The sequence below is a fragment of the Corylus avellana genome, chromosome ca8 (assembly GCF_901000735.1).
Source record: "Corylus avellana chromosome ca8, CavTom2PMs-1.0".
Classification (NCBI taxonomy): domain Eukaryota; kingdom Viridiplantae; phylum Streptophyta; class Magnoliopsida; order Fagales; family Betulaceae; genus Corylus; species Corylus avellana.
This window is the reverse complement of record NC_081548.1, coordinates 20,997,614-21,020,051: the sequence shown is the minus strand read 5'-3', so window position 1 is coordinate 21,020,051 and position 22,438 is coordinate 20,997,614. Positions and strand designations below refer to the sequence as shown.

The 22,438-nt window shown below is 36.0% G+C and overlaps 3 protein-coding genes and 1 pseudogene across 3 annotated transcripts; 2 read left to right on the top strand and 2 right to left on the bottom strand.

The window, feature by feature from the left end:
* Positions 1–6: 6 nt before the first annotated feature.
* On the bottom strand, positions 7–1,629 carry LOC132189646 (U1 small nuclear ribonucleoprotein 70 kDa-like; annotated as a pseudogene).
* Positions 1,630–3,618: 1,989 nt separating this feature from the next.
* On the bottom strand, positions 3,619–6,657 carry LOC132189785 (bet1-like protein At4g14600). The gene is made up of 4 exons (XM_059604575.1): positions 6,358–6,657; positions 6,110–6,233; positions 4,543–4,599; positions 3,619–3,950 (listed from the first exon to the last, which is right to left on the bottom strand). The coding sequence occupies exons 1-4, from the start codon at positions 6,402–6,404 to the stop codon at positions 3,789–3,791; spliced, it is 390 nt and encodes a 129-aa protein (XP_059460558.1). The 5' UTR covers positions 6,405–6,657; the 3' UTR covers positions 3,619–3,788.
* A 1,654-nt stretch (positions 6,658–8,311) lies between these two features.
* LOC132189645 (uncharacterized) lies at positions 8,312–9,823 on the top strand. Its single transcript, XM_059604395.1, has 6 exons — positions 8,312–8,596; positions 8,694–8,792; positions 8,902–8,943; positions 9,041–9,170; positions 9,363–9,464; positions 9,553–9,823. The coding sequence occupies exons 1-6, from the start codon at positions 8,375–8,377 to the stop codon at positions 9,624–9,626; spliced, it is 669 nt and encodes a 222-aa protein (XP_059460378.1). The 5' UTR covers positions 8,312–8,374; the 3' UTR covers positions 9,627–9,823.
* Positions 9,824–12,102: 2,279 nt separating this feature from the next.
* LOC132190352 (pyridoxine/pyridoxamine 5'-phosphate oxidase 1, chloroplastic) lies at positions 12,103–20,119 on the top strand. Its single transcript, XM_059605322.1, has 14 exons — positions 12,103–12,398; positions 12,491–12,673; positions 12,763–12,801; positions 12,889–13,056; positions 13,137–13,242; positions 13,644–13,810; positions 13,925–14,167; positions 14,344–14,432; positions 15,356–15,406; positions 15,507–15,597; positions 17,753–17,857; positions 18,864–18,934; positions 19,236–19,331; positions 19,885–20,119. The coding sequence occupies exons 1-14, from the start codon at positions 12,255–12,257 to the stop codon at positions 19,949–19,951; spliced, it is 1,620 nt and encodes a 539-aa protein (XP_059461305.1). The 5' UTR covers positions 12,103–12,254; the 3' UTR covers positions 19,952–20,119.
* The last annotated feature ends 2,319 nt before the right edge of the window (positions 20,120–22,438 follow it).

Sequence of the window (22,438 nt, the reverse complement as noted above, 5' to 3'; positions counted from 1 at the left end):
CGACGACCACCTCCACTGCCCTCCATTAGCTCCGGCCGAAACCCCCAAAAGCATTCCCTCCTACCACACATTTCATTTGCCCCCTAAATTTTCCCCAAACCCATTCTCCCCCACCGGGCCATGAGCCCATTATGAAATCCAATTACAAAACAAAAAACTTCACAGTTACGATTCAGTAGTCCCAGTTCAGACTTCATTTCTCATTTCGTAGAGTTTGGGGCGCGCAAAGTATTGAATTTCTCCGATTTTCTCTTGTTGCGCTTGTTTTGGTGAGTTTGATTTCTCGTCCTCTCTCTTTGAGCTTGTTCTGGAAAATGGGGGAAGAGAAATGGTGAGCGTGAAGTAATATTATCATCTTTTTGGGTCTTTAGGAATTGAAAAGTTGAACCCTAGATCAACCCCCTAAACCCTAAACCCTAGATCAACCCCCTACAGAAATGTAACATCTTACAGGAGTTTCAGCCTCTTGGACAGGCGGAGCATATTCAGGATCTCCAGGCTCGGCAAACCTACTCACAAATTGCGCCATCCCTTCATAATATTAAGAAGAACGATGATCATATTATAATTTTACAAATCAGTATCAAAACGAAAACCATTCAAACACGCTCTAGACCACAACAATAAACCTGTTAATGACGGGCATTTCCTCTTCTCTGGAGGCGGTTTAAACTCCAAAGGTGGTCGAGGCTCAAAAAGCTTTAACAGGTTGGCTGTTAGACCAGTGGGATGGCTCTGCCCAATCTGCATTGCAAGCGAAAGTCAATAATCAAGTCCACCACATAACTTCACCATGATGTTTTTGCAAGCCCAGCTAAATTGTTGCAATGATTGTGATTAAAAAATTGTTCCAACACTAAATTCCTTACAGCAAAATTAGCAATTTTGAAATTCAGATAAGAACACTATATTTCTATTTCCTCTACTAAGATGTGTTGTATCAAAAATTTAGATGTATAATCAATCCATTGAACCAAATCCACCAAATATAAAGAAGTAATAATATGGATCAAATAAAACCCAGCTAAAATTAACAAATCTGTACCATCAAAATATAGATCAACCTTTTTTTCTGAGTCAGACCTAGGGTTGAGGAGATTTTGCAAAAAAACTTAACTACGACCAAACAATAAAACCCAGAGAATTTCACAAACAAGAACGAGGAGCCGGAAGCGGAGAGAGAACGAACCAGTTTGAGCTGTTGGACGCTGGCTCGGTTTTGGACTTTGGTGCGGGCCTGGCCTGAACGGCGGCGTTTTGCTGGTTGCGCATGAAAGCCTCGTTGTAGTCTCCCATGGCGAAGCGATCGGACCTGAGCTTAGGGTTTATGCGAGAATAGAAGGTTGGTTACCAGGTGAGAAATACGGCAAGCATCGATGGGTTGTTCGGATCCGGTTTGCGTGAACCGGGTCGGGTAGGCGAAGAAGCCTCAGAAAGCGGCAGCGAAAAAAGAGAGGGTTTCCCAGAGGGACAATTTTGAGCAATAATTTCAGTGGGGGAGAGGAGATCACGGCGCCGGTTTCAGTGGGATCACAGAGCCGGCGCCGGTGCCGGTGGAGAGAGAATTTGGGTGGAGGGAGAATGGGGTGGAGGGAAAAAGGGTTTCGGGGGAAATTTTTTGGGGTGGGGGGGAAATGTCCTGGACGATCGATATTTCTTTTCTTTTTTTTTTTTTTTTTTTTTAAAAAAAAAATAAATAAGGGTTACGACGTGGCACATGCCACGTCAGCGGCGTGCGTTACTGTTCACGCACGCCGCGTAACCTGTATGATTACTCTCTCAAAAAACAGTATGCCCCATCTCCTTTCTTGAATTATTCCACTGCAACTTCCCCAAAGTTTGCTTGTTTAAGTAAGCTTGTTTCCGGTACTCTGTTGACGAGTTTACAAGCTTCATCTCTTTTTATCATTTCCATGTGCTTTACTCATAATCTAAACCACTTCAATTCCACTTTGGCTGAGGACTTTTTGAGCCCCCCTCTCTCTCTCTCTCTCTCTCTCTCTCACGGCTTGTTTCTCATCTTCAATAATTGTACGGAAACATCAGAAAAAAGGACAATATTTGGGATATTAATTACAGTTTTTACCTTCCTTTTTTTTTTTTTTTTTGTAATAAATTTCCGTAACAATTCATATGAGTGTTATATGGGTGAAAAAGATGAAGTAAAAAATAATAATTATAGTAGTTGATGCAATGAATGTTAAATAAAATGGGTTTTGTAATACTTAAACCCTAGAATAAATGGTTTCATGACATGTAATGGAAGCTTCTAGCCACACTTCTGGAATAATTTCAATAATTAGGAAAAAAAAATAGAATAATTTCATGATAAATGTCTCTTACATGTGATGGAAGCTTCTTATAATAAACTATTCAATAAAATAATTTAATGACATTGCTTTGAAGAAAATATGGGAGTGAAAAGAATAATCTGAGAAGTGTGTACCCTTTAACAGGGGAGTCTCTTTGTTCAACATGGTAATACCAGTATTAATGGTATATACTTTTCCTTATAGGGTGTGATTTTATCATGTAGATCTTATTAATGGCCATGGGGGTGTATAGTTTTCATGTGGAAAAGATTCTTAAAACGATTGATTTGTTTTTCTTATGAAGGAGATTGTGTGATTTAATGGCCTGATTATCTTCCATGTAAAAGCTGCTTGAGTCAGATCCGTCTAAAATTTATATCCCCAACAATAAACCCCAATTTTCATGGTTGACTTGCTAAGCTAATCGGGTCTTAAGAATCTTGTGTGTACTCACAATCGAGGTTGCCTCTAATGTCAGTGTGTTCTATAATGTATGGTGCTATTTCAGGTGAGAGTTATGACAAACACCGACATTGTTGCATAGCCTCATGGAGCTCAGCTAACAAACATGTTGTTCATGGATAGAAATAGTAGCATAATGGAATTTTTTCCCAAAGGATGGTTGGAGCTCGCCGGCGTAGGCCAATATGCACATCACTGGATGGCAGACCTATCCGGGATGAAACACCATGGTGCCTGGTGGGATCCACGTGGCGAAAAGCAATGCCAATTTGCCCAGAAAGATCCCAGATGCTTTGATTTCCAAAATCAGAAGATGGCAAAGTTGGGCACAACGAAACCTTGTTTGCAGTGTGGACAAGAAGTGTCCTCAACCAAGTAAGGATGCGTAAGCTTGAAGAAGCCACCTGGAGTGCACCGCTGAAACCAAGCGCTTGTGTTTGCTAGTGTCATCAATTTACTGCTCAAATTGCTGAAAATCTTTGTCGGTAACATACGGATGAAATATAGTTGTTTCTCTCGATGAAGAAGAGACCATATGGTTCCTTCTGTACTACTCGCAATATTTGATACATATTATGACGTTTTTGTGCTAAAATACGCAACATAAGCAACAGAAACACTGAAAAATACCAAAAATAATTTAGAAGAGAAGTATTTTCCAACCTATGCTTGCCTAATTGTGCCTTTAGACATATATTGATGGAATATACTTGTGAGTGATGGTCAGTGTACATAATACCACGTGATAAATACGTTGTCACATCATTTAAAAAGTCAATCTTTCCTTTTATGCAGAAACCATTTCTGAAAATGCAGGTATACAGCACAATATTATAACACGCGATGACCACTAAAATTCTTTCCTTTTTCACATGTAATAAGCTAGTGTTACAGAACCATGTCAAAGATGTGTCATGCCAAAGGCTTTACAACAGAACCAGTATAAATCAATTGGTCCAGAAAAACCTTCCAATTGAAGTTCTTTGATGCGGCAGGTCAGCACTGGACTAGTCCTCATTTTCTAGACATCTTGGACCAAAGGTAAACCACAAAGAAACAAATTAAAGCAAAAACAACCACTTGAACAATATGGTTTGAACCATTCTGGATGATGCTTTTATTCAATCTTCTGAGATTGTTCTTGACCCCTGCTTGAGCTTTGATCACTGTCATTTGCTGTAATGAACAGATGAAAGAATGACTTTCAAGAAGGCTGTCCTATTATCTACTTCATGACTAAAAAAGCCAACAAACAATTCCAAAGATGTATCAAAGACAAGATAAGCCAAAAACTTTCCTTTTTTCCTGAGAGAGAGAGAGAGAGAGATTGTTGGAAAAGATTCTTATTTGGTGAGACATGGAACTACTGGTAAACATAGCACAAAGTCCTCATCATTTTAGTTCTTTCTTATAAGCACAACAGCAATACACATGTTATTACTCATATCATCCTTTCATTCATTTTTATCTAATGTTACAAATTCTAAGTAATAGGTGCTTGAACTTACTGTAATCAGCTCTCTGTCCTGAATTTTTTATATTACTACATGCTGACTGTAGTATCCCTCCCTATTCCTTTCTATTTTCAGCAGACCAGTCTAAAAAAATTACTTAATAGACTCATCATGCTCAATCAATATTTTAATTAGACGAGATAGTCCCTCTGACAAAATTCAGGATAACCTGACAGTAACAACTAAGAGATTACCACATATCATAAGAATATACATGTTTATGTGTGGAGAAAAGGTATTTGAACTTGCTATACCAGCTGATTAAGAAAATCTGTTTGAAATCTTGCTTCTGTCCCTATCTCTTCAGCAACCTGCACCAGAAATATTGAAATTAAGAGAAATGGGGATGAATAAAGTAAAATCTAGAAAATTGAACAATTAGATTGCATAGACTAATCAAGTAAAAATGCCTATACAACATTAATATCATGGGGACCTTATTCTGCCAAATACTTTTCCGAGACAAAGGAGTACTATCATGGGGAACAACGACATTGTAGAAATAACTAACATCGAACAGCCTCTCTTGAAAGGGGTCCAACAAAGGTTATCTTCACCTTCCCGTCTCAAACTAAAGGAGTACCACAAATTGAAAAACAAAGCAAAGACATCCACCTCCTAATTGTGTGTCGCTCTAAAAAACTTGCATTCCATTAATGAGAGTCACTAGATAACTCCAAATGATCAAAGAGAATTTTTTCTTTTTTTGATTGATTCTAGTTTCCTTATGATGGGTTCTAGATCTTTTTTGAGTTAACATTGCTTAACTCACATCCCTACACCTTTCATTGCGTCACAAGGCCTTTTTAAGACTCTGAATTCAAATTCCTTGTTTCGGATCAAAGGTCCTAGGTTCAATCTCCTTATGCTAATCGAGGGTTACATGGTTCTCCTAGCTAGAACTATAAATATAAAGAACAGTTCAAACAAAATTAACCTTCCTAATATAAATAAATTATTTTGAACACTCGAACAATTTCCCAGGAACTAGGATACTGCACTGAGTAAAAAAAATAATAATCCGTCTGTTACAAATCAAAACTAAGTCCAAATAAGAAACCTCTCGCTGGCTCACATATACCAATATTACTAAAGCTAATAGCAACCAATAGTGAAATTTGTGCCTGGGGTTCGAAATCTGTCTAACCATTACCAGAGAAAAGCCAAAAAAAAAAAAACTGCTTTCTATTATACATGCAATCGAGATGCAAAAGTAGAACATGCGCCCAAATACATGTATCAAAGATTAGAGCATGCACTCATATATCATATATCATATATTCACGGCAAATAGCCTATTATACAATGTCAAATAAAATAGCTTCAATTTCCCTTCTCTATTCATAACAATTTGCATAGCAAAGCTAATTCTTTATACTTTAATACTCTGAATAGAACAAAGCATTTCAGACCCCCCAATCATGTACAAATTTTTCCAAATGCTTTCTAAAATGGAGGCATGCCACCTCGAAAAGTAATTTATTCTCTCAAGTGGTACAGTTAAGAAAATGCTCAAGACATGGGCATGTTAACAACTAGTCCACTTTGCACCTCTAAAGAAAATTTCACTCTTCATTGTACAGCACATAATACTTGGAACAAGCAATTACAGAGAACATATACAAATTGTAAAATCCACACAGCCATTAGATATCAAAGTTGCAAAGAAACAGTCAGAACCACCCAACAAATATTATTAGCCCTTATTTATTTATTTATTTACGTGCATCTTTTTGTTTCGTTTCACAAGCCTAATCAATATCTTTTATGCAGTCAACTTGTAATTGAAAACAAAAAATGCATAATAATTGAAGGACATACGTTTCTCAATTTTTTGACTTGGCTACGGAGGCCGGTGATCTCGTCGTCCAAATCAGCGTGCATCGGATCAATCCGCAACTGGATTTCATCAGAACTAGCCACTGGTCTCGTGCTAAGACCCTCTCTGCAAACCCAAATTTACACAACATTTCGCAAATTTAAAAGGAAAAAAATAAAGAAACAGAACCCCTCGAAATCTTCAGAAGGAGCATAACATGGGAGAAATATCGAATAGAAACCCTAAGTACCTTGATCGGTACGGGGCTGCACCGCCGTAAAAGGAATTGGATGCCATTGAAGATGAAGGAGAAGAAAAAGGAGACCCTAGAACGAAGAAAAGAATACTGCGTGGAATTCAATTCAATTCAATTCAAACACCAGCGAAATTCAGGGGAAGCTGATAAAGATGGTCGATCTTGGCTGGCTTCGGTACGCGACTCCGAAATTTACACGGAATGGTTGATGGTGAATGATGATGTGTCGGAGAAGAAATCCACTCGTTCGTTCTTGTTTTTTTGATCGGCGGCTTGAAAGATAGGACACCCGTTTTCTATTTATGAGCTTGCCGACAGACTACAGTAGTCCGTTAGGGTCGGCACGTGTGAAAGAGGAGTAATGATAAAATGAGGACTAGGGTTCTCATATAGTAATCTCAAATGTGACGTGGCATTATGTGATGTGACATTTAAAATTATTATTCAATTTTAAATGTCATATCACATTTGGAATGACTATATAAAAACTCTAATCATCTTTATATCATTACTCGTAAAATGATTTATATAGGATACACTTTTTCTTAAAAAAAAAGAGATAAATGAGAACAATGTCGGCTTAGAGCTTGTTTGAGATTGCGTTTGAGGAACCCAAAAATACTTTTAATACTAAAAAAGTCGGTTTGAAGAAAAAAGTACTCGTTTGGTAAAAAAAATTAAAAGCACTTTTAAGGGTCCAAAAAGCCTAAAAATAACTAAAATATACTTTTGGCAAAAGCTTAAAAATAAAACTTTTACTCAAATTTTTTTTTTTTTACTTAAAAGCTCAATTTTTCAAACAAACTCTTAATAGATTTTAAGGCCACAAACTTAAAGTAGGGTCTTTTTATATTTAAATATTTAATTAGAGAATTTTAATTTTAAATTATTCTTTGTACTTTTTCTCATTAATGTTTTTTTTTCAAATGACTTGGAAAAAGAAATTTAGTTAGAAGGCATTTAATTTCAACAAATATCATATTTTGTGTTGAACTACATATAATGAACTTAGCCAAATATGTTGGTTTTAAGTTAAAAGTGAAATTAAGAGTTTAATAACTACTTTGTGACTGCAATTAACTTGACTTTCCATTTTACTTTTTCATTTCCTTTAAAGTCTCAATATCTTGGAATTTTATCTTACAATTAACACATTGTTTTATTGTTGTAAAAAAGCATTGAGTAATTATTTGGAGCCTTATTTTTATTGGGCCTAAGGAGATTGCCTAATTTGCCTGAGTATTCAGGTAGCACATCACATGGGAGATCACATTATTACTGGCTGCAATAATGTTGCAATCAGAAAATGTATGCATAAAATATGAAAAAAAACTAGGTGTTTTTCTAAAATATTTTTACGGTCATTTTAGTTTTAGGTGGATATTATTTTTTTAAAAAAATAAAAAATAAACTTGTCATTTTCTAAAAACTAAGTAAAAAATAATAGCAAGTTTATTTTTTAATATTTTAGAAAATAATATTCAAAAAAAAAAAAAACATTAAAAAAAATTTCAAAAAAGCACCTCTATTTCCCGTATTTTTATAATCCCTCTTGCAAGGAGTTGATATGGAGGAAAATTTTGTCCGATAAATTCGGCGGTTGGTGGGAGCCCACGCGATTCAAAGTAACGTGCAGATTTCCCTCAAGTAAAACATACATTAGACGCGTGATCTGCCGGTAAAACCGAGTGTATTTTGTGCACATTGTCCACACCAAAATGGACCGATGGGCAATGGTTGACAATTCCCAGCAATAAACTCCTGTGCGCGCGTGTGCACTTTGGTCATATGTTCATCTCTCAAACGCCGCCGTTTCGAATCTCAATCGATTGCCTCTTTGAGAGAGGTCTACGTGACAGGTGGGCAGTGGGTCCCAATCGGCGCGTCACTAATAACGCTTTAAATTGCGCCAAAACCCCCCTCACCCTCCCGCATTCTTGTGGGAACCGAGAGGACCTCTCAAGAAACAAATTTACCTAAAAAACAAAAAAAAAGGAAGAAAGAAAGAAAGATGGGAAGCGAAGGTGAGATTTTGAGGAAGCCGAGGTTTCTATGCCTTCACGGATTCAGAACAAGCGGAGAGATTCTCAAGAAACAGCTGGGGAAGTGGCCGGAATCCGTGCTACAAAAAATCGATCTCGTCTTTGCCGATGGTCCTTTTCCGTCCCAAGGCAAATCCGACGTCGAAGGAATTTTCGATCCTCCTTATTACGAATGGTTCCAGTTCAACAAGGTCAGTTTTTACCTCTTTCTTGTTTCCTTGATTTCCATTTCTTGACAAGCAAAGCAATTATCTCTTAGCCCTGAAGAAGCTTGCTAATTTCCAACAGGAATTTACAGAGTACACGAACTTCGATGAGTGTCTTGCGTTCATCGAGGATTTCATGATTAAGCACGGACCATTTGATGGCCTCCTTGGTTTCTCTCAGGTAACTTATTCACATTGTTTAAAAATGAAATTCCAAAAATTCAACAAGTAATTCGAAAATCATTTTAATTTGGATTTCATTTCATCTACAATTCGTCGGCGATTCGCAGGGGGCTATATTGTCGGCTGGGCTGCCGGGGCTGCAAGCCAAGGTACGTACGTGTAAACAGTTGATTGGTTAACGGGTAAAATTGAGATATGATTTGGTCGGCTAAGTCGGTGCTTTTGGTTTTGGTCGAATTATTGCAGGGCGTGGCGCTCACGAAGGTTCCTAAGATTAAATTTCTCATCGTTATCGGAGGCGCCAAGTTGAAAGCATCATCGGTGGCTGAGAATGCATACTCCTCACCCATTCAATGCCCGTCCCTCCACTTTTTAGGTACTCTCGTTGTTTGTTTGTTTGTTTTCTTGTTAGAACTAACGTTGGTTGTTTCTTAATCTATATATATATATCCTATTTAATTTAATTTTTTTAAAAAATTAATGAAAGTTTTAAACCCTCACATAATTTGATTAACCGGCTAAGCTTGATGATAGTAAAACCAACCAATAGAGAAATGCATTGTTTCAGGAGAGACGGATTTCTTGAAGCCATATGGAAAGGAGCTTCTGGAATCTTGCGTAGACTCCGTAGTCATTCATCATCCCAAAGGCCATACAATACCCAGGCTTGGTAATCTACGTGTCTCTCTCTATCTCTCTCTCTTTATAATTCTTGTACGCTAGCGTGTGGATGTAAACTTCTGTTTTTTATATTTCAGATGAAAAGAGTTTGCAAACTGTGGAGAGCTTCGTTGAGAGGATTCAAAGGATGTTGTCCGACAAAGAAGAGTAACGGCTAGATGCTTATACGAGGATGTTTTTTCTGGCATTAGAAAATAATATGTGTTTCATTCAATGTGTTTAGGAATTAATTCTGTGTCATGTGATACTTTAAAGCTTGTAATCTCGTAGATTTGGGTATGGTTGTTTAAGAGGTTTTGTTGTATTATTTGAACTTTATGCTCGTTTATCAATGAATGAGACTGAATTGATTCATTTAAAAAAATTAATTAATTCTATGTTATATATATATATATATATAAGGCTGATATCCTGTTTTTACCTTTAAATGTTTGCAATAAATTAATTCATTATATATATATATATATATATATATATATATATGGCAAGGACACAAAAAATGATTGTTTAGATTCATAAGTTAATAAAATGACAATAAATGTTCCTAAGAGGTAGCTCAATCGGTTGGGACCACGCCTAATGAAGTGGAGGTCACTAGTTCGAATCCCCCCTCTCCCTCTTGTGCGGACATGTCAAAAAAAAAAATAGAATGACAATAAATGACTATTAAAAATATTAAAAAAAATATGTTAGAGATGACTCTTAACACTTGTTAAAATAAGTTAGAAAAAATTTCCTCCAAACTCATATGGCAAAACTCACATTAACTTTTTATTTTGAATAGGAGAAAATTTCTACGAGTATGATTTTTTGCACAGCGGCGAGCATGCCGGTGTTAAAATATTATAAAATATTATTAAAATAATATTTAAATAGTAAAAATAATAATAATAATATTTTAACACCGACATACTTACTGTTCAAGTACGTTGGTGTGCTAAAAATCACTACTCAATTTCTAATTTAAGCAATCCAAAAGGACCTTTTCAACATCTTTTATTATCATCATTTACAAAAATGGCCTTTTCAAGATCCAAACGGCACTTCTTCTAAAATTCATAATCGTCTAAACTGTCAAACAGCAGCCAATCCATACAAAGGGGCACTCGTCTTTTAGTAACTTGTGTAACCTTAGATGAACGACACTTATTTTCTGACTTCCTAAACGAGAGAGCAACTTTGTGGCCTTCACCAAAAAGTTGAATTCTCAAATATTAATAAAAGGGAAGCTATGGCAGCTTCAACGGGAGTAGATATATCACCCTATTTGATAGCTGTTCTAAATTAATGGAAGGTGACTCTTTCGTTACAATTATGGTTATTAATAAGCCTTTTCATCTTTTAGATTGGTTCTCTGCTCCTATTATTTATGATCTGTAATTGAAACTTTGACATTTTTAAGATTGTATTTGGTGCACATCATCTTGCCAAGTAGACCACTATCAACTTTGTGTTTGAAATGATTCTCAATCCCATGTATAATCATTTCCTTTGTTTGTAATTGGCTTATATATATATATATATATATATGAGAGAAAAACATTATGCATGAATCATTATGATTGCCCAAGAGTGAAACGTCTACAAGAATGTTATCCAGTTAAAAGGAAAAAAGAAAAAGAAAAAGAAAAGAAGATAAATTAAACTTTTAATCATTTTGTCTAAATGCCCTTCGTCTTGTTAAAGTGAAAATTTGAAAAAAAAAATAATAATAATAAAAGAAAAAATAGTGAAGCCGTGGATTAGTGCAAGGCATTTTAAAATTTTCACTTTGTTATATATATATATATATATATATTGGACATTTTAACAATAAAGGGATAAAATAAAAAAAGAATTGACACATAAAATACTGACATTATAAATTTTTTAAATTGGACATTTTAACAATAAAGGGATAAAATAAAAAAAGAATTGACACATAAAATACCGACATTATAAATTTTTTAAACTTGAAAATTACAATTGCAAAACAATTAATAAGAATAATTTTATAAGGCCTACTTATGTCTAATTTGTGTCTTATTAAGAATGATGTGGCTATTAAAATCATCATTGGGCTTGTGATCGATCATTATTAAATTTTGATCAAAGAATGATTTTAATAATCACATCATTCTAGTATGACACAAGTAGGCCTTCTAAAATTACTTAATTAATAACAAAGCGTTCCCAAAAGATAGTTCAATTGACTGTGACCATGCTTAATGAAACAGAAGTCACTAGTTCGAATCTCATCCCCCTCTTGTACAGACATGTTAAAAAAAAAAAAAATTACTCAATTAATACGGGAAGTGAAGTTTTCTTTTTTGCCTTTCTATTTTAATATATATTTTTTAAATTTTTTCTTGTAAAGGACACGTGTCTCAATATTGCAGCACAATAAAATCATGATATTGGACTGGTTTTATAATTTTTTTTCGCTAGATTTTTATTTATAATAATAACAATAATAATCTTGAAGTTTGTTGCTTTTAGTTATCAGAGAATCATCACAAAGGATTTAGATATAAAATTAAACATAAATATTTAATTTAAAATTAAGATGAAACTCTCAAACTTATTTACGTGGACAAATTGCAGCTTAAGGTTGACGCTTAAGGTTGACGGTAGCTACTGCGAACGGTGATAGAGGCCGCCTACAAAACCAGGACCCAGACAAACTCGCCCATTTGCGTTTCCATCGTCAACCATTTCCAAACACAATCCAAGAGACCAAAAACAGCAACAACCATTTTGGAGAGATGCAAAACACCCAAACCAAACGCTGCGTTCAAGAATGTGGCGGTCGTTGGTATGCAAAAGCCGAACAAGAATGACATGTCTTTCACTCACTCCACACTCGCTTCCAACCATTTTTAACCCCTCCAACGTTCACAAACCTTCTCGCTCTCTCCACAATCCTCTCGCCACACTCTTCCCGGTAAGCCCCCCCTCTCTCTCTCTCTCTCTCGCTCTCTCATAAGCTTTGAATCACTGTAACTGACAATTGTTGCCAACCCACTCACTGGTCAGGGTTTTCGCTTTCCAATTCCGGGTCCTGCAATTCGTGCTTTTTGTTCGAAGGGAAGTGGAGGAATGGGAGACAAAGTGGCTCAAAGCCCGGCGGACTCTATATCGTACCTGACGCAGCGAGAAGCCGCCGAGATCGATGAGACCCTCATGGGTCCTCTCGGGTTTAGCGTCGATCAGCTTATGGTAGTTCTTAATCACCGATTGATTTTCCAAATTCTTTTTTCTTTTGTGTATTGTTTTTTCCTGAGAATCGTTTTCGTTCGTGCAATTAGGAATTGGCTGGTTTGAGCGTGGCCACATCCATAGCAGAGGTAATGTTGTAGGAATTCAAGGCTTGCATTGATGCTTTGCTTTTCTGTGTGAAAATGGTCAAAAATATTTGTGTCTGTTTTGGACAGGCTTACAAAGCAAGTGAGTACAACCGTGTTCTCGCTATTTGCGGTCCTGGGAACAACGGTGGCGATGGTCTTGTGGCTGCTCGTCATCTGCATCACTTTGGTTACAAACCCTTTGTTTGTTATCCCAAGCGCACTCCGAAGCCTCTTTATTCTGGTTTGGTTACTCAGGTTTAGATAGTGCCCCTTCTTTTTATTTTTGAATTTTGGGTTGGTCGGAATTTATCTTATTTGATTTAGTACTTTTGTAGCTGGAATCGCTTTCAGTTCCTTTCTTGTCAGTGGAAGATCTGCCTTTGGACTTGTCAAAGGATTTTGATATTCTAGTAGATGCAATGTTTGGGTTCTCATTCCATGGTAATCAGTCGTTTTTTTTTTTTTTTTTTTTTGATAAGTACATGGTAATCAGTCGTTTTATTTTAAGTGGTTGTTGATTTTATGTGTTAATGTCTACTATAGGCCAGTATACTCTTCATTGCTAGTATTTTAGCTTTTATGGGTTGTTCTTGTCGTATGGATGTTATTTAGAACTAGAAAATCTTATGAATTTTAGACTTATTCCTAAGTGTTTCAAAAGTATATAGCGCATCTGCAAACAAAGCTCAACATTGTGTTGTCACCATTACATTTCTTCTTTGATAGTTTAAGGCTCCATTATGTCAATGATCTTGGGCTGATGGTAGGGTTGCTGTCTGATTGGAACCTACTCATATAGTGTTGTGCGTTTTCAAACTCAAGTACTTTTTTTAATTGGTTAGGTACCCCAAGGCCGCCTTTTGATGATCTAATACAAAGACTGATTTCTTTACGACATTATGACCAAGCACGTCAAAAATTCCCTGTTATTGTCTCTATAGACATTCCATCTGGGTGGCATGTCGAAGAAGGAGACATTGATGGTGAAGGCATTAAACCTGACATGTTGGTATGTTTCTGATAGAAATCTCAATTAGGCAAACATGCATCAAAATGTTCTTAGTGAATTACACGAACTTACATATTGAATAAATAAAGAAATGCAACTTTGGTATTTTTCTAGGTTTCTTTAACTGCTCCAAAGTTGTGTGCAAAGAAGTTTTGTGGCCCACTCCACTTTCTAGGTGGTAGATTTGTCCCACCATCTGTTGCAGAAAAATATAAGCTTCGTCTTCCACCATATCCTGGCACTTCAATGTGCGTCCGAATAGGGAAGCCTTCAAAAATTGATATATCAGCACTCAGAGAAAACTATATTTCTCCAGAATTCCGTGAGGACCAGGTGGATGCTGATCCCATTGATCAGGTATTAGCTCTAGTAAAGCATTAATCTGGGTTCATATATTTATTTTCTTTATGCTTTTGAGCTGAATAATTAATTTTAAGGTTTATACATAAGAACAGACATTTTTGCATGATTTGTCACAATCAATTGTAAAATCCATCAGTCACATCAGAAATAAGCTGTTAGCTTTGTTGCAGTTTCGCAAATGGTTTGATGATGCCGTGGCTGCTGGCTTGAGGGAACCAAATGCTATGGCATTGTCAACCGCTGGGAAGGACGGAAAACCGTAAGATTCACTTCCTTCGCTAATTTGGCTTGATTCTTGATATTAATATATGCTTGATAATTCTTACAAGTACCTTGTCACCCTTCTGGACATTGACTTACATGAAAACCTAAATCTTAATACTTTAAAGATTTAAATGTGTCAAATTCGGTATTCGTTGCCATTCTAATTCGACATATCTGCACAGATATCAGGATTCACTCCTTTGCTGTTTTGGCTTGTTCTATTGATATTAATACATGCACAATAATTCTTCTAACTAAGTACCCTGTGAGCCTGTTGAAATTTGACTCACATGGGAATTGAAGTCTTAATGTTGTAAACTGTGTCAAATTCGACAATCATTGCCATTCTAATTCAACATATTTGCACAGATCAAGAAATAATCTATCTTGTTGTAATGCGTGAGTTGGTTGAGTCAGCTGCCACCATTCATTATTCTACCATTTCTGTTCTATATTTTCCTTATTTAGGTTCTTTTATACAGAGGATAACAGAAAAAGCACCCTTCCTAAATAGGGGGAAGCCCAGTATGCACTTATGCACCACAGCCAGTTAGTATTTTCACTCAGGGGTTGGTTTTGGGCCTTTAAAATGAAGGAGATTGGTGTTGAACCTTCAAAACTTCCCCCAAATTTAGTGAAAAAATGGCTCGATTTGTCTGCTGCTTGTATATATATAGTCTCCTCTTGTGTAACCTTTTTACTCATTTTATGATGATTTGGTGGAGGGGCTGCATTCAGAACATACATATTGCCTTTGGTCTTGGGTTTCTTCAAAGAAACGGATGGGGATTTGATGAAAATAAGCAAGTTTCATGCCCATTGTCTCATTTTGAACATTTATATGAATGTTGAATTCATCTATATGGAACTTTTTGACCTATTCTTACTCATTCTAAGTCATCTTACTTTCTGCTATAGGTCATCACGAATGGTGTTGCTAAAAGGAGTTGATAGGGATGGTTTTGTCTGGTTTGTACTAATCTCTAACTGTTGTGGTATTACAAACAGTTGACAATGTTTTCCTGCAAATGATTGTTTTTTCTTATCTTACTGCTGTTACTATACGCAGGTACACCAATTATGAAAGTCAAAAGGCACGTGAATTATCTGATAATCCCCATGCATCACTGCTTTTCTATTGGGATGGTCTTAATCGACAGGTAACTGCACTTCTGAGTTGTTAGAATAAGAATTACATGATTAAATTTCTCACTTCCCATTAGCTTAGGCTAGGCTTTTGGGACTAGTGGTACACTATCATCAGTTTAAAACAATTTTGAGAATTCTTATCTTGCTTAGAAATTTGATAAACTGGATTATTATGCAAAAATTAGAATTACGTTAACATGATGCTGGAAACCAGTAGAGTAATGAATTGACCTGGAATCATGCATCCTATAATCCTCTTGAGCCACTTGGAAATAGACTGATAGTGTTTGAAGAAAGTCCTCAGGTCTTGAAATATGACCCCTATTTTTGGAATGTACTGTCAAACAAGTATGACATAGTTAACTTATTTAAAATATTTTTTGGGTATTGAAGTAGCAAGATCGAGACACGGTATATTCCTCTCCCAGCAAAAATATGTTCTTGATCTACTCAAGGAAACAAGGATGCTTGGTTGTAAGATTGTTGACAATCCAGTAGATTCAAAACTTAAAGACCATCAATAGTAGGTTTCACTGCACAAAGACAGTCTAACCTTGTTCTTCCCCATCCAACAATAAAGAACAGAAGGAGGAGTAGTCCCTGTGGGACAACCAGCCAGCAAAGGTATAGAGCTAAGGATCAAAAGGGGGGTATGGGGTTCGTTCCGTTAGTGGATGGCTACCATGTCATTGTCCCTGGTTCATTGCAAATGGGAGTCATTGAGGCTGTTTTGAAGGTTCAGAATGGAGGTCCGACGAAGTCTGGAAGTGCTAGCCTCCAGGTTGGAGTTGAAGATGCTAGGCCGAATCTTCTTCCATAATGGTACAAAACAAATAGCTATGATTGGAGTAGATACATGAATCCTGCAAAAGTTTTATTTCTATCGTATTGAAGTAATCTATATATTATATATATTAGGAATATGATTATTGTGGATGAACCTTGTTGAGACTCCAGTAGAGCATAATAAAAATATAGAAGAAAGTGATGAGAGTTCTTTGGTGGATAAAGGTGGATACCATCAATTGGTTGGTAGGTCAATATATTTGTCGCACACTCATCTGGACATTGCCTATGTAATCAGTGTAGTGAGTCAATTTGTACATTCACCTTGGGAGTCTCATATGAAAGCAGTTTACAGAATACTTCGAGATTTGAAATCTTCACGAAGGAAAGCGTTGTTGTTTGCCCGACATGATCGCCTGAAAGTAGAAGCTTGTACAAATGCAGATTGGGTTGGGTTAGTCACGGATTGTAGATCCACTTCAGGATATTGCACTATTGCGGGAGGAAATCTAGTTACTTGGCGTAATAAGAAACAATTCTTAGTTGCTAGATTTATTGCATAAGCTGAATTCCGAGCCATGACCCATGGGGTATGGGAATTATTGTGGTTGAAGGTTCTACTGAAAGAACTTGGATATGAATAGGAAAAAATGCTCTACTGGTCCCTGAGGTATTATCAAATCGGTTCCTAAGGTTCAAAAGTTATAAATTTACTCTCTAAGGTTATAACCGTTATGAAAGAGATCCTTCCATCCACCTTCCGTTAAATTTTTAACATTGTTGCCACGTCATATCCATTCAAAAGATGACACGTATCCCTTTTAATAAAAAATGTAAAAAAATATAAAAAGAAAAAGAAAAATTATAAATAGTGAATTGTGCAAGGATTTGCACTTTAAAGGGATTTTCTATGGGGTGGTATTGGGGATGAGTTCAAATTTCACTTAGTGAATTGGGAAAGGATTTGCACTCCAATAAAATCAAGTGGGTTGGGAATTAGAAATTTGATTCAATTCAATCAAGCTTTTTTGGGAAAGTGGTTGTGGCGGTATGCTATGGAATTTGTTTCTCATCATCTAAGGTATTTTGTGAGGTCACTGCATTGTGAAATCTGCTCTTTTGCAATTAGTTAATGTTTGAAATTCCATAGTAAATCCTTATGGTGATGTAAATCTGTTTTGGCATTCTGAAAGAACATTGTAGTTCAGTAAAGTCTGCTAGATCTTTAGACGAGGTAACCTAATCTTTACCAAGCTGCCATTTTTCAATCTAAAATTGCCATAAAAAAGGGTAACTTAATTAACTTTTGCACTAAACACACACAATTCATTATCAGTCTTCCTCGATGAAACCAAATTTAACATTAATTTTGATTTCTAGGTGAGGATTGAAGGATCTGTGGAGAAAGTTTCTGATGAGGAATCTGAGCAGTATTTTCATAGCCGTCCTCGGGGAAGTCAGATTGGAGCAATAGTCAGCAAGCAGGTTTGTTTCACTATGTTTTTATGATTATTGAATACTAGCCTTTCTGTACACACAAAGCATGTGCAAAGTCTTATTTTATTTATTCTTTTCTAAAAAGTGGTTCTTGCAGATATTTTGCTGTAATTCTAGATGCTTTTTTTTTTTTTTTTTTGAAAGGGAATTCTAGACGCTTTTAATATTTCAGTTATATACAATAATATGTGGTAAAAAAAAGTTCTAGCAAACCTTTTATGAGCAGTAGAGACTATCCACAAATTGTAGCATAATTCTTCTTTTGTTATGATTTTTTGTTATGTTAATCTGTTTCTTCTTTTTTCCTTTTTATGTTAGTTGAATTTTAGGATTATTCCAATTTTACAATGGTTAGTAGGAGTCTTAAATTAATTAAGAGTCTGTTTGGGATTGCGTTTGAGAAATAGAGCTTTTAAGTAAAAAAGAGCTTTTGAGCAAAAGTTTCAAAAGCTTGTTTTGGTCATTTTTAGGCTTTCTGGACCCTTAAAATCACTTTTAATTTTTTTACCAAACAAGTAATTTTTTCTTCAAACAAATTTTTTGAGTGTTAAAATCACTTTTAGGACCCTCAAACACAATCTCAAACATGCCCTAAAGCTAAAACCAACATGAAAAAAATATATAAAAATAGAAAATAAATCTAATGAGAGGAAATATAAGTGGGTTAAGGAAGTGTTGTAAAAATTTCAAATATCACCTCTTCCTGTAAGAATAGGGTGAAAGGTAAAGTCATGGTCCATATTTGCTGAATGCACGTGTAAATTATTAATAAAAAAGAAAAAATAATAAGTGGGCTAAGGAGGTAATGTTGTGAGAATTTCCGAGTAATTAAATTGGGGTGGAAGGAAGTTGTTTTGAGAAACTTTAGCATCTTTAAGGATCAGAATATTTTCCTATTCTGCCCTTTTTCTTCTGAACTGAGATTTATTTTCTGTCAAGGTTATCAATAACATATTTTTATAGATGTATGATATTATTACCTTGCTATCTTCAGAGTACTGTAGTGCCTGGACGGCATGTTCTGCACCAAGAATATAAAGAACTGGAGGAAAAATTTTCTGATGGGTAAGCTTTATTCTCTTTTCTTTATGTGGTGTGTTTTTTTTTTTTTTTTGGAGTGGTGAAGCTGAAGAAGGGTGAGATATGATTGTCCCTTGGCTGTGGACCTTAAGTACAATTTTCGTAATAATTTTACATTTCTTCCAAACCTTCCATGTATTAGACCTTTATAAGCTAATAATCACAAATGTCAAAGAATATTAAGTACTTATTCCCACCCACCCACACCCAAAAGATAACTATCTTATATAAATATATATACCACAGAGAAATTTGATATAAAATTTTTCTTGTTTTGCCTCTGCAGAAGTTGGATTCCAAAACCTAAAAACTGGGGAGGATACAGGCTTAAACCAGAGCTGTTTGAGTTTTGGCAAGGACAGCCGTCTCGCTTGCATGACAGGTGGTTTTCATCCCATTTATGAAACGTGTTTTTTGTTCCATTTTTCTTGCTACTATTTCTGTGGTTGGCCTGTGATGAATGAATGAAGCTGGTTTGGGCCAAATTCAGTTAAATTTAGGGGTTCATATATCCTGGGCTTGAACCTTTTGTAGAGGTTCAAATAGAATTTCGTTGGGCCTGTGGTGTAAATTCAAAAATCCCAGTTGGGTTTGTCTTGAATCTCCAGAAACCGTCAATAAATTCGCTGATTCTCCCATTCCTTGCTTTCCATTGTTGTGTTGATCTTATATTCCAGATTGAGTGATCTGAAATGCGATTCGTGAGGGCAGTAGTGTTTGGTTGAAATCCAGGTTTCTGCAGAACATTTGGGCTGGATTCCAATCATTATATCTGTTTCATGCCCTATTTACTGCTTGCTTGTCTATCTTTGACGTGGGGAACTCATGTTTGTGGTAGTTCAAGCACAAATTGCATTAGAAATTTGTGTTCACATATTTTGAAAGATGTCACATAATTTGTGCTCATCATTATCACAATTATATCTTCTTGACAGGTTGCAGTACTCTCCTCGGGAGATCAATGGAGGACGAGTGTGGGAAATTGAGCGGCTGGCTCCTTGAGTATAACTTAAATCTTCGTTGTGAAGCAACTCTAGGTTATTTATTGCAAGTTTGCAATGTTATTTTGGCATTGTGAGGGCACATTTATATCCAAGAGTTATAAATTTTTATGTGTAATCTGAAATCTGATACAATTTTATTTGAGATAAAGATGAGCTATTTAATTGTCATGATTTAGTATTGTTGCATCTGACTGTGTAAATGATGCCATATTATTTGAACTTTTTGAATGGTAAGACAATATATTTATCAAGTGACATCATCTGCACTAAGATACGACAAACCTTAAATCCTGACCATAAAATAGAAGTGAAATGAACATAATCATATTCACGGGCATAACAGAAATGGATTCTCCTTATTAAGGGAAAATTATATTTAGTCCCCTCATTCCACCAAGCAATTTGCAATGTTTCCTCCCAATCTGCCAATTTCGTTAATAATGTAATAAATTTGTAACGTCTCTTAGCAATTTATCAATGGAGTTGCAATGTCTCCCTCCATCAATAATTTTCATAAAGTTAGATGATGAGCACATAAGGCGACCCACATGTTATGTAAAAATGACCATCACTTTTTCATAAATTTTTAAAATTACAACTATAGCCTTAACTTAAAAAATAGCCTTGAATTTGTGTAGACTCGCACTTGGCCGTGGGTCAAGCCGCCGTGGGTTTTAAAATAGTCGCGCAAAATGCTCATATATCCTCTATCCGGTAAGATTTAAGGATAGATTAGAATGGTAAGGGCATTGCAAATTGTACGACGGATAGAGACGGGTAAGTGTAACTTCCAATAGTAGTTGGTGTAGCCTTCTTTTCAAGCTTGGATGTTTCCTTTATGGATGGTTCTAGATATTAAGATGGGCTATGTTGAAAGGGGATGTCAATCATGACCAAAACGGGCTCCACCATTGAAAAAATCTGGAAAATCTTTTCAAGGTTCTTTGACCAGCTCAAGCTCAAGCTCAAACCTGAAACACTACTTTTTTTTCCTTTTTTTTTTCTTCTTCTTCTTTTTTTTTATTATTTCTTTTTCTGAAAGGCAAGTTGATGGTAGGTGACCACCCACTTTCTTTTTGTAATGGTGGTCTTCCTTCTCAATGAGTGGAAAAATAAAAAGATTTTTCAGATGCGTTGAGAGAAAATTCAAACACTCTGTTGGTACACCTTCCCCTAATCCCCTTCCCCCTCCCCCCCAAAGAAGTAGATATGGCGGAATTTTTTTAGTTCTAAAGGAGAAATGATTAGCAGATTCCCTCCCTCTCTCTTTCAAATCATGCATCTAAAAAGGCCCTTTGCATATGACCCATTAATCCCTTTGGAGCCCCTGATTTTTTAATATCCCACAAGTGGGCAAAGCTGTTCGATCCCCGTCATCACTTGTATGCAAAAAGACCATTGACCCTGGAAAAACACATAACTCATTCAACCCCCCCTCCCCTTTGATGCTTGGAGTTGGAGCTATCCACTAATGGAAGTTGACCCGATTTACTCTCTCTTTGTGCTGCAAGTGGCCACGTCCCAAAACGAATGTTGTAATCCCTAAATGCATTGAGAGAAAACCACTTTCACCAAGAATCCCTTTTTTTTTTTTTAATAGTTTTTAATATTTCCTGTCCAACTCGATAGGAAGTTGGATGTGGGGTTTGTTCTGGTCAAAAGGGAAAATACTTTTTTGCTTAAAATTTAGTGAGAAAGAATGGTTATAATAATAATTTGGTGGGCAATGGTGAGATGAGATTGTAGTAATTGGCGGTTGGGACAATGGTTGAGGCATGGAGATAAGAGATAAAAGAGCTTTCCTTTCAGTGCCTTTTTGAATGGGGAGGAACATTTAAAGTGGGTTCAATCTGAGTCTTCTAGACCCAAATAATGGTGTCCCTCATAAACAATGAAGAAAAATTAGATTACGGGTGAGGACCCCCCCACATCTAGCCATACAATTTGGACACGTAGGCATCTAACGGGGGGTCTCCAAACACCACTGTTGTCTTCCATAACCTCTCCGGTGAGCTTAAGATAAGAGTTATGTGTCAAAGAGAAATGCTATATATATCAAATCTATCTTGTTATATTGATGTGATAAAGTCTAATAGTTACTAGATATTTTTTTTAAGGGTAAAATACAAAAGTGGTCAATGTGCTTTTGGTGCGGATCGAATCAACTTTTAAGTTTTCAAAAGTTATAAAATTAGCTCTAAGACAGTTTAAAGTCAATCATTTTGTTTACTTTCGTTAGTGGGTTGCTTGTCTCATATGAAAAAAAGAAGCTAATTGGTTCAATTATGTTGGATCACGTGTATCATCTCCATATAATTATTACTTGACAATCATTAAATACTGTCAAATCAGTTCTTCATATGGTTCTCTGGTTTCACGTCAGTCCTGCCACATCACCAGAAACAAAATCCCACTTAACCCATCATCAAATTGAATATTTTTTTCCATACCTAATCCACCATCGTTACCCCTTCACCTATAACCA

What these genes read in the sequence shown, in the direction of transcription:
- LOC132190352 (XM_059605322.1), top strand. Translation starts at nt 12,255, where the DNA reads ATGTGGCGGTCGTTGGTATGCAAAAGCCGAACAAGAATGACATGTCTT. An exon ending in CTCTCGCCACACTCTTCCCG is followed by an intron (nt 12,399 to 12,490) that starts GTAAGCCCCCCC and finishes CTCACTGGTCAG; the next exon opens with GGTTTTCGCTTTCCAATTCC. An exon ending in CCGTCTCGCTTGCATGACAG is followed by an intron (nt 19,332 to 19,884) that starts GTGGTTTTCATC and finishes TCTTCTTGACAG; the next exon opens with GTTGCAGTACTCTCCTCGGG.
- LOC132189645 (XM_059604395.1), top strand. Translation starts at nt 8,375, where the DNA reads ATGGGAAGCGAAGGTGAGATTTTGAGGAAGCCGAGGTTTCTATGCCTT. An exon ending in AATGGTTCCAGTTCAACAAG is followed by an intron (nt 8,597 to 8,693) that starts GTCAGTTTTTAC and finishes AATTTCCAACAG; the next exon opens with GAATTTACAGAGTACACGAA. An exon ending in TGCCGGGGCTGCAAGCCAAG is followed by an intron (nt 8,944 to 9,040) that starts GTACGTACGTGT and finishes GAATTATTGCAG; the next exon opens with GGCGTGGCGCTCACGAAGGT.
- LOC132189785 (XM_059604575.1), bottom strand. Translation starts at nt 6,404, where the DNA reads ATGGCATCCAATTCCTTTTACGGCGGTGCAGCCCCGTACCGATCAAG. An exon ending in AAGTCAAAAAATTGAGAAAC is followed by an intron (nt 4,600 to 6,109) that starts GTATGTCCTTCA and finishes TTTCTGGTGCAG; the next exon opens with GTTGCTGAAGAGATAGGGAC. An exon ending in CAGATTTTCTTAATCAGCTG is followed by an intron (nt 3,951 to 4,542) that starts GTATAGCAAGTT and finishes TGTTCATTACAG; the next exon opens with CAAATGACAGTGATCAAAGC.